At 48.3% G+C, this 17,943-nt stretch overlaps 1 protein-coding gene and 2 non-coding genes across 3 annotated transcripts; 1 reads left to right on the plus strand and 2 right to left on the minus strand.

The window, feature by feature from the left end:
- Positions 1-3,370: 3,370 nt before the first annotated feature.
- On the minus strand, positions 3,371-13,699 carry LOC129713829 (heme-binding protein 1-like). The gene is made up of 4 exons (XM_055663154.1): positions 13,395-13,699; positions 9,990-10,128; positions 7,338-7,521; positions 3,371-5,265 (listed from the first exon to the last, which is right to left on the minus strand). The coding sequence occupies exons 1-4, from the start codon at positions 13,470-13,472 to the stop codon at positions 5,058-5,060; spliced, it is 609 nt and encodes a 202-aa protein (XP_055519129.1). The 5' UTR covers positions 13,473-13,699; the 3' UTR covers positions 3,371-5,057.
- Positions 13,700-15,766: 2,067 nt separating this feature from the next.
- On the minus strand, positions 15,767-15,848 carry trnal-aag (transfer RNA leucine (anticodon AAG)). The gene has a single exon. It is a non-coding gene; the product is annotated as a tRNA-Leu (tRNA).
- A 336-nt stretch (positions 15,849-16,184) lies between these two features.
- Positions 16,185-16,266, plus strand: trnal-aag (transfer RNA leucine (anticodon AAG)). The gene has a single exon. It is a non-coding gene; the product is annotated as a tRNA-Leu (tRNA).
- Positions 16,267-17,943: the final 1,677 nt, after the last annotated feature.

Below are 17,943 nucleotides of genomic sequence, written 5' to 3' on the forward strand. Positions count from 1 at the left end.
CTCCCTGGAAGAGCGACATAGCAAACGATTTGAATAAATAATAATAAGTGTCCGGTGGGGGGTGGTGATTGGCAGTCACCGAGGTACGTTGTTGAGTAGAGTGACAGCCGCCGGAAAGAAGCTGTTCCTCGACCTGCTGGTTCGGCAACGGAGAGACCTGTAGCGCCTCCCGGTTGGTAGGAGGGTAAACAGTCCATGGTTGGGGTGAGAGCAGTCCTTGGCGATGCTGAGCGCCCTCCGCAGACAGCGCTTGCTTTGGACAGACTCAATGGAGGGGAGCGAGGAACCGGTGATGTGTTGGGAATGATGTGTAGGTCGGGTGTATTGGGTTGTGTAATGAGGTGTTGACTACTCTGGGCTGTATAACGTGGTACGGAGAACATTGAGGTGTGATTGAGTGGCGGTGCGGTTGCTTATGTTCACTGTACAATCCCTGCCCTGGCCCAGCCGACAAGGTGAACATCGGGGGAGTCCGCAGCGTAACCCGCCTGCTGGATCTGTGGGGAAACAGGATCTTCAAGCAGTTGAAGGACACAATGCTCAGCCACCCGCAGGACATGCTGCCCGACTACTCCAGGTAGGGACAGGGTGGGCAAAGGCAAGGGAAGGGGGGTCAGTGCACAGGGGATCGGAGACAGGAGGCAAGGTCACCGTCCGGAATGATCAGCAAGGTCCCAACTGGGAATGGACAGTAGAGCAGGAGCAAGTGAAACAAAAGAAAATAATGTGGAGATGGAGATAGAGAGAGGGCAGAGAGACAGAGAGAGTTTAACAAAACTAAACTGCATGTCGATATACTAAATATATCATTGTGACTATCTTAAAAAATAATAAATAGAGAGAGGCACTTTTCAGATTCAGATTCAGATTCGATTTTAATTGTAGTGTACAGTAAGAACTAAAATGCATGTCGCATATATTAAAGATATCATTGTGACGATTTTAAAAAAAATAGTGTCAATCTATGGCAGTCACCGAGGTACGTTGTTGTAGAGTGACAGCCGCCGGGAAGAAGCTGTTCCTCGACCTGCTGGTTCGGCAACGAGAGACCTGTAGCGCCTTCGGATAGGGTAAAGTCCATGGTTGGGGTGAGAGCAGTCCTTGGCGATTGAGAGGACAGATTAGCTTTGGAGACAGGACTTTTGCCTTGAAGACTGCCATTTATACAAATCTGTCCTGCTAGAGGAGTAACTCACCAGGAGGTCTGGAGTAACTCAGGTCAGGTAGCATCTCCAGAGAAAAGGAATGGGTGATGTTTTGAGTAGTTCCCTTCCTCAGGCCCGAAACAGCACCTATTCCTTCTCTCCAGAGATGCTGCCTGACCTGCTGAGTTACTCCAGCATTTTGTGTCTAACGTCGGTGTAAACCAGCACCTGCAGTTTCATCCTACATGTGTAGCTTGGGGCAGGTTTAATCCGGCACAGGTTCAAGGGCAGACATCCCAGCCCGAGAGATTGACCAAGGATGGACATTGCTTCCACTCTCAAGGGACCGGGACCTTGCTTCTCGTGCCCAGTCGGGCCCTTGATTCCCAGTCGGAGCTCTACTGCCCGTTCTCAGTTGGGATCTTGCTGATCATTCCAGACGGTGTCCTTGCCTCCTGTCTCCGATCTCTCTGATTAGTTTCCCACCTGCCTCCCTCCCTCTGATGGTAGACAAAAGTGCTGGAGAAACTCAGCGGGTGCAGCAGCATCTATGGAGCGAAGGAAATAGGCAACGTTTCGGGACGAAACGTTGCCTATTTCCTTCGCTCCATAGATGCTGCTGCACCCGCTGAGTTTCTCCAGCATTTTTGCCTACCTTGGATTTTCCAGCCTCTGCAGTTCCTTCTTAAACACACCCCTCCCTCTGATCCCTGCCCCTATTGCCCCCTCCAGGATTCAGCCATTCTCCGAGGCTCTGGACGACCTGTTTCGGGAGGCCCGGGCACTGAAGAGGCGACTGGGATCCTTGGCGGAGAGCCTGGCGGCCTTGGAGCGAGCCTTCGCCCAGGTGGGGTACGGGAAGCCGGTGAAGACCAGACGGGTGGTGATGAAGAAGGTGCCGCGGAGGCAGGCGGCTCACGGCAGCTCCCACCGCGTTTCACCGTGGTCCCCGTCCTTCACCACCGCCCACCGCAGACCAGCCAACGTCAGTGACAGGCAGAGGTCAAGGGGTGATGGGTCAGCGAAGGGTTCAAGGGTCAGCGAAGGGGTCAGGGGTCAATGACGAGCGGCGACCCTTGCATCATTCGATACATGGCAGAACAAACCAATGTGGGGAATTTTAAATATTTGTTATAATCTTTGACACTTATTCAGAAAGAATAGCGAGAAACTGCATGGATATACAGAGTATTATTGACGAGGAAAATTGCAACAGCAAGTGTGACATACTGAGCTTCAGACGAGAATCATTCAACAGTATCTGATGCCAAGCCAGAGTGGGTCAGTTAAGGAGCAGCTTAAAGGGGGGAAGAGAACTGGAAGTAAAGGGATTAGTGAGGGAATTCCAGACCCCAAGGCTGGGCCACCACTGTTTATCTTGCACCATCGGTGATGAAGATAAAAGGACGTAATGTTCTCCCCGCGACCGGCATGGGTTTCCTCCCACACTCCAAAGATGTACAGGTTTGTAGGTTAACTGGCTTGGTATAAAGGTCAGTTGTCCCTACTGTGTGTAGGATAGTGTTACTGTGCGGGGATCGCTGGTCGGCACGGACTCGGTGGGCCGAAGGGCCTGTTTCCGGGCTGTATCTCTAAACTAAATTAAATAAAGGAGTTGAGGGGGAATTTCTTTAGTCAGAGGGTGGTGAATCTGCGGAATTCATTGCCACAGACGGATATTTTTAAGGTGGAGATTGATTAGTACGGGTGTTAGGGGTTGCGGAGAAGGCAGGTGAATAGGGTTGAGAGGGAAAGATAGATCTGCCATGATTGAATGGTGGGGTAGACTTGAAGGACTGACTTGGATCCGTATAACTCCCTATAACCAATAACTTAGATCCGTCCCGTCCGCAAGAACAGAACCCACCGCACACCTTGGGTAGTCCAGCCAAAGAGTTCTGCCAAAGTTCCAACAAAGAGTCTTCAACCTGAAACAGTGTTTCTTCCTCCACACACGCTGCCCGACCAGCTGAGCATTGCCGGCCTTTTCTGTTTTTCTTTTCTTTCATCTGTGGTATTATTTGAGTTCCAGCTCCTGTGTAACTCTGACTGACTGTATCTCGTGAGTTGTCTGAATAACTCCTGCCTGTTCACGTCTTGTCAATCTCACATCCCAATCCAGAAATATTAGCATGTGCCGTTTTATACTTGTTCATAATTAAAAAATATTATTTGTTGTTGGATGGCCTATATGTTCTGTTCCAAACCGCGTGAAGAACACAAGTCAAGTCAAGAGAGTTTATTGTCAGGTACACAAAATTGCTGGAGAAACTCAGCGGGTGCAGCAGCATCTATGGAGCGAAGAAAATAGGCGACGTTTCAGGCCAAAACCCTTCTTCAGACTGATGGGGGGTGGGAGGGGAGAAGGAAGGAAAAAGGGGAGGAGGAGGAGCCCGAGGAGACAGCTCGAGGGTTAAGGAAGGGGAGGAGACAGCAAGGGCTAGCAAAATTGGGAGAATTCAACATTCATGCCATCAGGATGCAAGCTGCCCAGGCGGAATATGAGGTGCTGTTCCTCCAATTTCCGGTGTTGCTCACTCTGGCAATGGAGGAGACCCAGGACAGAGAGGTCGGATTGGGAATGGGAGGGGGAGTTGAAGTGCTGAGCCATGTGTCCCAGATAGGACAATTGAAATTCTTGCTTTGCTTCAGCACAACAGAGTATTGGAAGCAAAAATGCGGGTCCACTGCAGTTAAAATGGACACAAAACTGCTGGAACAACTCAGCGGGTAAGACAGCATATAAGATCATGAGGGGGAATACAGTGAATGCATGGAGCAGCCTTTCATAACCTTTTTAACCTTGCGGAACCCTTGGAATGTCTCAGGGAACCCCAACATTAAAAATTATGATATATCTTTATTATTTATTATTATAATGCCCTATTTTCATGCACCAGAATTTCCCAAGAATATGCCGCACGTGTAATAATGAAATTACAGATATGAAATTAAACACAAAAATACATTTACATATGATCAGAACCCCTAGCGACCTCTCGCAGAATCCTCGCATTCCAGGGAACCCTGGTCTAGGGTCTTAACCCCAGGGCGACTAGACCGCAACATATTGGACATAGTATTAAGGTGAGAAGGAAAAGATTTAATAGAAACCTAAGGGGCAACTTCTTCCACTGAAATTGTGGTGGGTGTATGGAACGAGCTGCTGGAGCAGGTAGTTGAGGCAGGGACTGTGACATCATTTAAACAACATTTGGACAGGTACGTGGATAGGATGGGTTTAGAGCAGTGGTTCCCAACCTTTTTTTGGCCATGCCCCACCTAATCACCTCTAAAATCCTGATGCCCCCCCCCCCCCCCATGTGGTGATATATAATTCTTATCATTTAAAAAGTGAACTCCGTTTCAGCTGAAGAAGCTTAAAACGCCAATACCTTGGTTTAAACAAGCTTCAAAAGAACATTGTGGTGATAAGGCCGAATCTGACATACAACCACACACACATATGTTTGTAATAACTACACAATAAAGACCTTTTTTACCCCAAAAAAATTATTTACTCAAAATAACATCTGAAACATAAACTACATATGTTTACCTGATGGAAAATCCAAAAAAATTAAAATCGAAAATTTGGACCCAGACCTCCTCAGTCGCACTGAATTGCCCCCCTTAAAAATCAAACTGCCCCCCTGTGGGGCGTACGCCCCACGTTGGGAACCACTGGTTTAGAGGGATATGGGCCAAATGTGGGACTAGTGTAGATGGGACATGTTGGTCCGTATGGGCAGGTTGGGCTGAAGGGCCTGTTTGCGTGCCCCATGACTGTGTGACAATGACTCTACGACTGTGAGTTGCGGGCAGATGAGAGATTCGGGAGATGGTTTTGTGGGTGGAGGAGGTGCCGGCAAGTGCCGCTGGGACGTTTGTCGGCACAGAAGCGGCCAGCGCTCACTGCGATCCGGTCCCTGCGACCGGCGCCCCATCCTCCTGCTTCAGGAACCAAACTTCGTTCCTGCGGCCGATGGGCTTCATGGGGGGGTCGTAGCCCACGCACTGGTAAACGTCACGTTGGTAGCGCTCGGTTTCTCCCAGCGCCTCCCGCAGCTTTCCCGCGTACTCCACGTAATGAGCCTCCTTGGCGTAGCCCCCAAACTGCCTGCAGTTACAACGACAGGAAATGAGTAAAGCACCAGCCCCTCCGCCGTGACCTTTGGCCCACATCCCTCCACCCACTGTGACCTTTGGCCCACACCCTTCCACCCACCGTGACCTTTGGCCCACATCCCTCCACCCACTGTGACCTTTGGCCCCCTCCCTCCACCCACCGTGACCTTTGGCCCACATCCCCCTACCCACTATGACCTTTGGCCCACATCCTTCCACCCACTGTGACCTTTGGCCCACATCCCTCTACCCACCGTGACCTTTGGCCCACATCCCTCTACCCACCGTGACCTTTGGCCCACATGCCCTCTACCCACCGTGACCTTTGGCCCACATGCCCCTACCCACTGTGACCTTTGGCCCACATCCCTCCACCCACTGTGACCTTTGGCCCACATCCCTCCATCAACCGTGACCTTTGGCCCACATCCCTCCACCCACCGTGACCTTTGGCCCACATGCCCCTACCCACCGTGACCTTTGGCCCACATGCCCCTACCCACCGTGACCTTTGGCCCACATCTTTCTACACATTTCCGGTCCATGTACCTGTCCAGAGGCTTTTACAACTTTAAAATACACCTGCCCGTATCTTTCTAAACCCTTCCATTCCGCGTACCTGTCCAGGTGTTTTGTAAATGTTGTAAAATCCTGTGGACAGGTAAACAGATCAGAAGGGTTTAGAAAGACATGTCCCAAATGCGGGCAAATGGGACTGGCGTAGATGGGACATCTTGGTCAGCATGGACGAGTTGGGCCGAAGGGCCTGTTTCCATGTTGTATGATTCTATGAAACTAATTGCATCTGTCATCTCCCAAACAAGCACCAATCCAAGTGTCCTCTGTGCACAGAGCAAAACACAAAGTGCTGGAGTAAGTCAGTGGATCAGGCAGCATTTCTGGAGGACATGGACAGATGATGTTTCGGATCGGGTTAGGTCCCTTCTCTGGGAGCAGTCTGAAGAAAGCTCTCGACCCGAAACGTCACCTATCCATGTTCTCCACAGATGCTGCTTGTCCCTCTCAGTTACTCCAGCACTTTGTGTTCTATGTAATATTCCAGCACTTGCAGTTCCTTGTGTCGACAGCTCAGGTGATTTGGTGGAAGAGTCTGTCAACTCCTGCCTGACATCCAGGGCAAATCTTTAGGCTTTAGAGCCACAGCGCGGAAACAGGCCCTTTGGCCTATCGAGTCCGTGCCGACCAATGATCACCCCATACACTATCCTACACACTAGGGACAATTTACAATTTAACAGAGGCTGATTAATCTACAAACCTGAGGTAGACAAAAGTGCTGGAGAAACTCAGCGGGTGCGGCAGTATCTATGGAGCAAAGGAAATAGGCAAAGTTTTGGGCCAAAACCCTTCTTCAGACGAAAGAAGAAGGGTTTTGGCCTGAAACGTTGCCTATTTCCTTCGCTCCATAGATGCTGCTGCACCAGCTGAGTTTCTCCAGCACTTTTGTCTACCTTCGATTTTCCAGCATCTGCAGTTCCTTCTTTAACAATCTACAGACCTGTATGTCTTTGGGTTGTGGGAGGAAACCGGAGCACCCGGAGAAAACCCACACGGTCACAGATGGATTGATACTTTGCCAATTGTACTTGGTGCAGCGAAATTCTTTGTTTTGCAAACAACACACAAGTATGCAAGCACCTGTAGTCAGGATCGAACCTGGGTCTCTTGTGTGATGTGAGGCGGCAACTCTACCTAGAGTTTGGGCGCGGGGAACAAGGGCCGAGAGGAAGGTGAACCGCATGTGTAATAGATGCAACCTTCACAGTCGGCTGCAGGGGGCGCCCCTGGACACCAAGATGGCCGACCGAGACGGGCGCGCGAGGAGAGGCGAGGAACGTTAGTTGGCGGGTAAAGCTCCAGCACGTCGAGCGCGCGGCCCGATCAGACGTTGGACTTTGAATAATGGCGCCAAAAATGTTGGCGCCCACGTGTGTTTTAACGCACAAATAATTTTCACCGTGTAGTCACATCAGTGACAGATAAAGCACTATTGACCATCACGGTCAGACCCGCTCCCGGCCATCGATGACCGCCCGGACTCACGTGGAGTAGACGGTGAACCCCTCCACACGTTTGATCTCGATGCTCTCGTCCGTCGGCTTGGGGACCTTCTCCTGGAATTGGGCGGGAATGCGAACCTGCACCTCGACAGTGGGCTGCAGGCCGCCCCCCTCCTCGCTCGGCCGCACGCTCATGCTGACCGGAGCCGTCATCCCCAGCTGCAGGCCTGCGAGAGAGCGGTCAGTGTGAGTCGCCACCCTCAGACCAACCCCAACGCCATGATGGTTCAGTTTTGTTTAGTGTCACGTGCACCGAGGTACGGTGAAAGGTTGCGTGCTAACCAGTCAGCGGAAAGACAACACATGATTACAATCGAGCTATTTACAGTGTACAGATACATGATGAGGGAATAATGTTTAGTGCAAGGTAAAGCCAGCAAAATCCGATCAAGGATAGTCCGGAGGTCACCAATGAGGTAGATATTAGGTCAGGACAGCTCTCCGGTTGTGGTAGGATGATTCAGTTGCCTGATAACAGCTGGGAAGAAACTGCCCCTGAATATGGAGGTGTGTGTATATTACATTTCTATAAGTTTTTCCTGATGGGAGAGGGGAGAAGAGGGAGTGGCCGGGGTGCGACTCGTCCTTGATTATTCTGCTGGCCTTGCTGAGGCAGCGCGGGGTGTAGATGGAGTCAATGGAAGGGAGGTTGGTTTGTGTGAAAAAGTTATCCCCCAGATTCCTGTAAAATCTTTTCCCCTTCACCTTAAACCTGTGCCCTCTGGTTCTCAATTCACATACTCTGGGCAAGAGACTCTGTGTGTTTACCCGATCTATTCCTCTCATGATTTTGTACACCTCTAACAGATCATCCATCATCCTCCTGCTCTCCATGGAATAGAGACCCAGCCTACTCAACCTCTCCCTGTAGCTCACGCCCTCTAGTCCTAGAAACATCCTCGCAAATCTTTTCTGCACCCTTTCCAGCTTGACAACATCTTTCCTATAACATGGTGCCCAGAACTGAACACGATACTAGTGTCCCAGCTCTGTAATCTGCAAAATGCATTGGGCACTCTGGGATTCAATCATTTAATATTTACTGCAAGTTTTTCAAAAGATTGAGTGCATTCGGACTGTGCAGTCCTAGCCGACTCAACCTTACAAATATTTATCTATCTCCCCCTTAAATATGGTCAGTAATCCCGTCTTCATCATCATCTGGGGCAGAGAATTCTCGAGATTCACCACTCTCTGAGAGAAGAGATCTCTTGGGACAAAATGCTGGAGTAACTCAGCGGGACAGAGCAGCATCTCTGGATAGAAGGAATGGGTGATGTTACGGGTTGAGACCTTACGTTAGAATGTAAGAAGAGGTCTCGACCCAAAAAGTCACCGACTCCTTCTCTCCAGAGATGCTACCCGTCTCGCTGAGTTACTCCAGCGTTTTCTGTCTATCTTCGGTGTAAACCAGCATCTGCAGTTCCTTCCCACACATACAGATCTCTGTGCACCTCTGTTTTGAATGACAGGCCCCTTATTTAGTTACCATGTCCTCCTGCTCACGATGAGTGGAAACCTCCCAACATCTAAATTCTTCAGGGTAGACAAACGTGCTGGAGAAACTCAGCGGGTGAGGCAGCATCTATGGAGCGAAGGAAATAGGCAACGTTTCGGGCCGAAACCCTTCTTCAGCCTCTTTGAGATCTTACAAGATTGAATAAGGTCTCCCCTCGTTGTTCAACATTCCAAGGAGTAAACTTAAACAGACTAGCAGTTCTTGGCAGGAGTCCACGGTGCAATTTCCTTCCGAGCCGCTGATCTGTTGGAGTGCTACATCTCAATGAGTTCCTCCCATTCTGCCCACTGTTACCCAGGTCCCTGCTTTTGTTTCACCACCAGTCACAGTGCCTCCAGCTAGTGAGGTGCTAATCTCTGATATAATGTAATATAAAGGAACTGCAGATGCTGGTTTATACCAAAGATAGACACAAAATGCTGGAGTAACTCAGACTAATGAGTCCCGACTCAAAATGTCACTAATCCATGTTCTCCAGAGATGCTGCCTGACCCGCTGTGTTACTCCAGCACTTTGTGTCTATCCAAAACTCTAATGTTCCCTTCCTGTACCTCACTCCCTTTGGCGCTCCTTAGACCTGTTATTCCACTGATTTTTCCCCCCAAAATAATAGTTCTTGATATTTTGATGATTTGTATCATGCTTTTTTTGAGATATGTTTTGTTTAATTTAATTTAGAGATTTGGCGCGGAAACAGGCCCTTCGAACCAGAGTCCGCGCCGACCAGCACACTAACACTATCCTACACACACTAGGGGCAATTTGCAATTTTTACCGAAGCCAATTGACCGACAAACTGTACGTCTTTGGAGTGTGGGAGGAAACCGGGGCACCCGGAGGAAACCCACGCGGTCACAGGGAGAACGTGCTAACTCCTATCAGTCAGCAGTGGCAGTCAGGATTGAACCCGGGTCTCTGGCGCTGTAAGGCAGCAACTCTACTATTGCGCCACTGTGCCATCCCAACAATAACGCTCTTGGGAAACTGCTTTGAGATATTTTGCAGCACTCGAGGTATTGCAAGCTGCTGGTATCTGGTTTCTGGTCACGGGGAGATGGAGAATTCAGTGATTCACAAAGGGACAATGCCCCCCCTCGCTCTTTAAGCTGCCGGTACCTTCCTCGTTGCTTCCTCCGAGATACTTGAGCAGTTTTACGGCCCCTTCACCCGATCCCTCGTCGAATGGCTTTCCACTGATGGTCACACTGGCGTAATTACCCGGCTCGTATCTCCTCTCCTCGTAGCTCAGCTCTCCCTGCGAGGAACGTCAAAGCTGTCAGCCCATGTGTGGAACAAGAGTCATAGAGTGACACACCGTGAAAACAGGCCCTTCAGCCCAACTTGCTCACACCAGCCAACGTGCCCCAGCTACACTAGTCCCACCTGCCCGCATTTCATCCATATCCCTCCAAACATGACCCCTCCATATACCCATCTAATTGTTTCTGAAACGTTTGGACAGTCCCAGCCTCAACTACCTCCTGCGGCAGCTCGTTCCATGCACCCACCACCCTTTGTGTGAAAAAGTTACCCCTCAGATTCCTATGAAATCTGTTCCCCTTCACCTTTAATCTAGCAAGTGTGTAGGAAAGAACTGCAGATTCTGGTTTAAATCGAAGATAGGCACAAAATGCTGGAGTAACTCAGTGGGACAGGTTGCATCGCTGGAGAGAAGGAATGGGTGACCTTTCAGGTCGAGACCCTTCTTCAGACTGGATGGAGAGGCCATTGATGGAGTGAATGGGAGGAATCAGAAGGGACCAGTGAAGAGGGGAAAAAAGCAGCTCGCTGCTGCCTCCTGCTGACACCTCCAGCCTGAAGAAGGGGCCCCGACCAGAAACATTACCCAAGGCATGGATTACTGTTTCAAAATGCTGCCACTCGAGAATGGGCTTCACCTTTGCCAGCTGTCTTAGGTGAAAGAAGCTGGACTTTACCACTGTGCCTATTTGATGATCTAATTTAAAATCACTGTCCATCCTAAAACCCAGGTCCAAAACTGTTGGCTTCACATACCATGCCAGGGGACCCAAGTCAACAGGGGGAGGTTCACGGCAGCCATTGGGACCAAACAATATCACCTCTGTCTACTTTTCATTAAATCCTAGAAAGTTTAGGGCCATCCAGGACTTAATGTCCTCAAGACAAGACAGAAGTGATTTGACGGAGAATGCATCTTCCTTCCTCAGCGGCATATATAGTTGGCTATCATCAGCATAACAATGAAAAGAGATGCCATGCTTTCTAAGAATGGAACCCAGAGGAAGTAAGTACAGTGAGAAAAGCAGGGGCCCTAAAATTGAGCCCTGTGGAACCCCATATGACAGAGGAGCGGAGGAGGATTCAAAACCAGCAAGGCTTACACACATAGTTCTGTCTGCCAGATAAGACCTGAACCATCCCAGGGCACTGCCACAAATGCCCACAGTACTGTAACCGAGATAGTAAGGTACCATGGTCCACTGTATCAAAGGCGGCAGATAGGTCCAGCAGGACAAGAACCACATAATCACCAGAATCATTAGCTAGGAGGATGTCATTAAAAACCCTTAGCAATGCTGACTCTGTGCAAAAACGGGAAAGCAGAGGCAAAAACGGGAAAGCAGACTATTATCTAAATGGTGGCCGATTGGGAAAGGGGGAGATGCAGCAAGACCTGGGTGTCATGGTACACCAGTCATTGAAGGTAGGCATGCAGGTGCAGCAGGCAGTAAAGAAAGCGAATGGTATGTTAGCTTTCATTGCAAAAGGATTTGAGTATAGGAGCAGGGAGGTTCTATTGCAGTTGTACAGGGTCTTGGTGAGACCACACCTGGAGTATTGCGTACAGTTTTGGTCTCCAAATCTGAGGAAGGACATTATTGCCATAGAGGGAGTGCAGAGACGGTTCACCAGACTGATTCCTGGGATGTCAGGACTGTCTTATGAAGAAAGACTGGATAGACCTGGTTTATACTCTCTAGAATTTAGAAGATTGAGAGGGGATCTTATAGAAACTTACAAAATTCTTAAGGGGTTGGACAGGCTAGATGCAGGAAGATTGTTCCCGATGTTAGGGAAGTCCAGGACAAGGGGTCACAGCTTAAGGATAAGGGGGAAATCCTTTAAAACTGAGATGAGAAGAACTTTTTTCACACAGAGAGTGGTGAATCTCTGGAACTCTCTGCCACAGAGGGTAGTTGAGGCCAGTTCATTGGCTATATTTAAGAGGGAGTTAGATGTGTGGCCTTGTGGCTAAGGGGATCAGGGGGTATGGAGAGAAGGCAGGTACGGGATACTGAGTTGGATGATCAGCCATGATCATATTGAATGGCGGTGCAGGCTCGAAGGGCCGAATGGCCTACTCCTGCACCTAATTTCTATGTTTCTATGTTTCTATGCATAGTTTTGCTGAGTCATGGATGGGACATGTAGCCAGATAAATTGGCCACGTCAATACACTTGTACACACGGACGCATTCTGCAACAGAGCGAGGGGAGGAGGTGCTGCAAATCTGAAATAAAAACAGAAAATGCGGACACACGCAGCACCCGTGGAGAGGACACGGAGATTGGTTTAAAGCAGCATCTGCCGTCCCTTCATACACGGAGATTATCTTTCAGCTCCGGGCTGCTCTGACCAAGCAAGCTGCCTGATCCAATGAGCGTGTCCAGCAATTCCTGGGTTAAAGAGGGACCGGTCTGTGTCTACCCCTAAAACTCATACATTCACACTTAGACACACCCATGCACTTACACACTCATACACTCACACTTACACACACCCATGCACCTACACACTCACACTTATACACACCCATGCACTTACACACTTGTACACTCACACTTATACACACCCATGCACCTACACATTCACACTTATACACACCCATGCACTTACACACACTCACACCCATGCACCTACTCACACTTATACACACCCATGCACCTACACATTCACACTTATACACACCCATGCACGTACACACTTATACACTCACACTTATACACACCCATGCACGTACACACTTATACACACACTTATAGGCACTCATGTACACACTATTGTTTGTTTTTTGAGTATGTGTGGATGTGTATATATATAAATATATTATGTATATATACATTGTATATATATGTGTGTACTTGTATGCGTGTATATATATACACACACTAAACTATTTCCCCCTCTTGTTTATCATATTGTTTGCAGTGTACTATGTTTACATATTCTGTTGTGCTGCTGCAAGTAAGAATTCCATTGTTCTCTCTGGGACACATGACAATAAAACTCTTGACTCGTTTCCCCGCGGAGATCAGCACAAGGCGGAGGAATTGCTACTTTCCTCAAATCACACCAATTTTGACACAGCCCCTTGTACACACACACACACAGTGGAGCGCCACGACTCCTGCCAGCGCTCAGAGACACAAGAGAACCAGGAAGAGAGGCCAATAATTCCCCAAATCCAGCGTCGATAGGTTCAGCTGTCGGTGACGCTGGAATAAAGCTCGCAGGCTGAATGTTTGGCTGTCCCTTACCTTGGTTTCCGAGTTCAGCGTCTGACTCGGTCTGTGTTCAATCTGGCTTAACAGCGAGTTTTTTATCATCCCAAACATATCTGCAGTTCTTAATCCTAAACACAACTCAAATGGAAACACGCGTGACTCGTTGTGTTCGGCCCCGCTCTCAGCAAGGACAGGAGGAGTCTTTTGGGAGTTTTGTTTCTAAACGGATTGCTCAACTGAAATCAAAGATCACAGGAACCTCCAGCAGACATACGCCGAGAGTAGAGCCAATGATTTAGACTGGGTGGAGTCACTCCGTCCCTGACCTAACACCGGCCCTAAATGTAGTTTGAGACAAAAGTCCAACACCAAATGCTGGAGTAACTCAGCGGGTCAGGCAGCAACTCTGGAGGAAAACGGATGGGTGACCTTTCGGGTCAGAGTGTTTCTAGTTCAGCGATGCAGCATGGAAACAGGCCCTTCTGCCCACTGAGCTTACGCCGACCATCCATCACCCGTTCACACTAGTTTCTATGTTAACCCACTCCCCCAGCCACTCCCCCCTACACACTAGGTGCCATTTACAGAAGCCAATTAACCTGCATAACTGTAAGCCCTTGAGATGTGGGAGTAAACCAGAGCACCCGGAGGATACCCACGCGGTCAATAGACAATAGACAATAGGTGCAGGAATAGGCCATTCGGCCCTTTGAGCCAGCACCGTGATCATTTCCCACCTTAGAGAGCTGCATTTTCTTGCCCATTCACCTAATATAGCCAAGTCAAGTCAAGTTTATCATCACATATACACACAAGATGTGCAGTGAAATGAAAAGTGGCAATGCTCGCAGACTTTGTGCAAAAAAACAAACAAACAAACTACAAACAGATCCATATCCCCTCTGATCTTATTACCTCTTTCTGCACTGTATCAGCTCACTGAAGACAATTTTGCAGAATCATAGTGCCCATGTGTGAATCAAAGAATGCCTTGAGCAGCAGGTGAGTCTTCAGGCAATGGATTGTAGCATTAGGGTCAGTCAGCATCTCTGGAGAAAAAGGAATAGGTGACGTTTGGGGCCCTTCTTCAGACTATTAGTCGAATCCTTTATGGAATGAAAGGACAAAAGTGGGAGCAGAAAATAATAATTGATCACACTTACATAACACAGGCAGATTTCTGCAAGCAGAGGGAACTAATTGTCTGAAGAAGGGTCTCGACCCGAAACGTCACTCATTCCTTCTCTCCAGAGATGCTGCCTGTCCCGCTGAGTTACTCCAACATTTTGTGTCTTCGGTTTAAACCAGCATGTGTTCCTTCCTACACATAATTGGTTTAAGAGTTGAGAGTCAAGAGTGTTTAATCGTCACATATACCGTCGACAGAACAATTAATTTCTTACTTGCAGCAGCATAAAAGGTCTGCAAAATACAATACATATAAACAATATTTAATAAACCCCTGCAGTAGGACAAAAATATTGAGGCCCCTTAGGACCATAAAGTCATACAGTGTGGATACATGCCCTATGGCCCATCTAGAAACATAGAAAATAGGTGCATGGCTGATCATCCAACTCAGTATCCTGTACCTGCCTTCTCTCCATACCCCATGATCCCTTAAGCCACAAGGGCCACATCTAACTCCCTCTTAAATATAGCCAATGAACTGGCCTCAACTACCTTCTGTGGCAGCGAATTCCAGAGATTCGCCACTCTCTGTGTGGAAATGTTTTCCTCATCTCGGTCCTAAAAGATCTCCCCCTTATCCTTAAACTGTGACCCCTTGTTCTGGAGTTTGTTTGACCAAAATCCCTCTAAAACTGTCCTATCCATGTACCTGTCTAACAGTTTCTTAAACCTGCTTCAACTACCTCCTCTGACAGCTCTTTCCATGTACCCACCCCCCTTTGTGCAACCATAGACAGTCCATGGTTGTGGAAAGTGTTGTGTCGTGTTCAAGAGCCTAATGTTTGTTGGGAAGAAGTTATTTTTGAACCTGGTGATCAATTGCAGCAGCTTTATCTGAGGATGTTTTGCAGCAGGAATGTTGTGATTAAAAAAAGTTTAAAATCAACAAACCTGTGGAGATTCCATACTCCCACAGAGGATCCAATTTCCAAACATAAATAAAACAGTACTGCAGATATTTTTAAATATTATTGTATAATTCTATAAATCTGTGGAGATTCCATACTATCACGCCCAATCATAAAATAAATTGTACTGTAAATATAGAAGATAATTCAATTTCCATTCATAAATAAAACAGAATTGTATACTGTTATATTGTATAATGCATTTCGTTGTCTCTGTACTGTACACTGACAATGACAATTAAAATTGAATCTGAATCTGATACATTTGTGAATATAAATGTTTCATTCATCCTGATCAAAAGATGATGGCAGCGGTGGGATTCGAACCCACGCCCCCGAAGAGACTGGAGCCTTAATCCAGCGCCTTAGACCGCTCGGCCACGCTACCAATGTGAGAGCACGGTGCCGCAAACACACACTTGAAGCGGCAGCGGAGACGCTCGGGGGGTTTGTTCAACTCCCAGCCCCGGAACAGCCGCCACAACCCGGGGCCGAGCCGGCGCCAGGCCGAGGCTTCCATTCGGGCCTACTTCCAGCCGCTTCCCGGCCACCGCTGCTGCACTACACGACCACGTTTAGATTTTTACCCGCTGAGTTTCTCCAGCTTGTTTGTGTACTTTAGATTTTTAATATTGCGGCGTTTGCTCGGAATTAAACAACTCTGTGGAATTGCTGACTTTTGCAGCGTGTTCACAGCTCGGCTCCGGCGACCTATCCCTCAGCCGGTAGCGTGGCCGAGCGGTCTAAGGCGCTGGATTAAGGCTCCAGTCTCTTCGGGGGCGTGGGTTCGAATCCCACCGCTGCCATCACTGTTTTATCCAAACTAATATCCTTTTTGCAAATGCAACGTGGAGGTGAAACCCTTCTTTCCTTCAGTATCCTAACTTCCTCCTTGTCCACTCCATCGCAGGGAGAGTAAACCAGAATTACAAATCTGTTCGCCAGGGAAATCGAGGCATAGATAGGTTCAGTTCAGTTTTGTTTAGTGTCATGTGTACTGAGGTACAGTGAAAAGCTGTATTATTGTGTGCTATCCATTCAGCAGAAAGACCATGGTCTTTCTGCTGAATGGATAGCACACAATAATACAGCTTTTCACTGTATTGCAATCGATACGTTTTGCATGATTGCATGATTGCATGATTGCATGTTTTGCATGATTGCAATCGATACGTTTACAGAGTATAGATAAGGGAACAACGTTCAGTGCAAGGTAAAGCCAGCAAAGTCTGATCAAGGACAGCACCAAAGAGGTAGATAGTAGTTCAGCACTGCTTTCTGGTTGTGGTAGGGTGATTCAGTTATAATATAATAATATCTTTTATTGTCATTGCATATCAGTGCAACGAGATTTAGTATGCAGCTTCCAACCGATGTAAAAGAAAAGTAAAATAAATAAATAAGCTGTGTGACGTGACCATCTGAGGGAGACAGTCCAGGGGGTATGGGGGGCACTCAGCAGGGCCGGTTCAGAGCCGCTATAGCTCTGGGAATAAAGCTGTTTCTGAGTTTGGAGATTCGGGCGTAGAAGGCCTTGTAACGTCTGCCGGAGGGAAGTAGTTCGAACAGTCCGTTACAAGGGTGTGAGGAGTCTTTATGGATGCTGACGGCCTTCCTGAGGCACCGTGTGTGGTAGATGCCCTCCAAGGCTGGTAACTGTGTCCCAATAATCCTCTATGCTCTGTGGACGACGCGCTGAAGAGCTCTCCTCTCTGCCTCTGTGCAGCTGAGAAACCACACAGAGATGCCATAGTTATAGAGTCATCGGACGATACAGTGTGGAAACTTGCCCAACTTGCCCACACCGGCCAACATGTCCAAGATACACTAGTCCCGCCTGCCTACGTTTGGTCCATATCCCTCCAAACCTGCAGCTGAGAAGAAACTGTCCCTGAATCTGGAGGTTTGCGTTTTCACACTTCTACACCTTTGCCAGATGGGAGAGGGGAGAGGGGAGAGGAGGGAGTGGCAAGGGTGCAACTCGACCTTGATTATGCTGCTGGCCTTGCCAAGGCAGCATGAGGTATAAATGGGGTCAAGAGAAAGGAGGTTGGTTTGTGCGACGGTCTGGGGTGCGTCCACAATTTGCTACAATTTCTTGCAGTTTTGGATGGAGCTTTTTCCAAACCAATCAATCAATCAAAAAAGGTAGTCAGAACCCTGAGTGTGAATGGCAAGGAATAGAAAGAAGGCTTAGGTTTAAGGTGAGAGAGGAAAAGTTTAATGATGGGTGACATCTCAACCCAAAACGTCACCCATTCCTTCTCTCGGGAGATGCAGGACAGAACGCCACAGGGGATCCTTCTTCCCAGTGGCTATCAAACTTTACAACTCCTCCCCCTTCTGTCTTGGGGTAGACTGAGACTGACGCCCTCCCCCACTCCCCAATCTTTACACATCCCCCAAGTCTTTCTACTCGTCACTTTAAATTCATGTTTCGTGTACTCTATATTTCTATGACTGTTGGCAGATCAATTTCCCTC

The sequence above is a fragment of the Leucoraja erinacea genome, chromosome 37 (assembly GCF_028641065.1).
Source record: "Leucoraja erinacea ecotype New England chromosome 37, Leri_hhj_1, whole genome shotgun sequence".
Lineage (NCBI taxonomy): Eukaryota > Metazoa > Chordata > Chondrichthyes > Rajiformes > Rajidae > Leucoraja > Leucoraja erinaceus.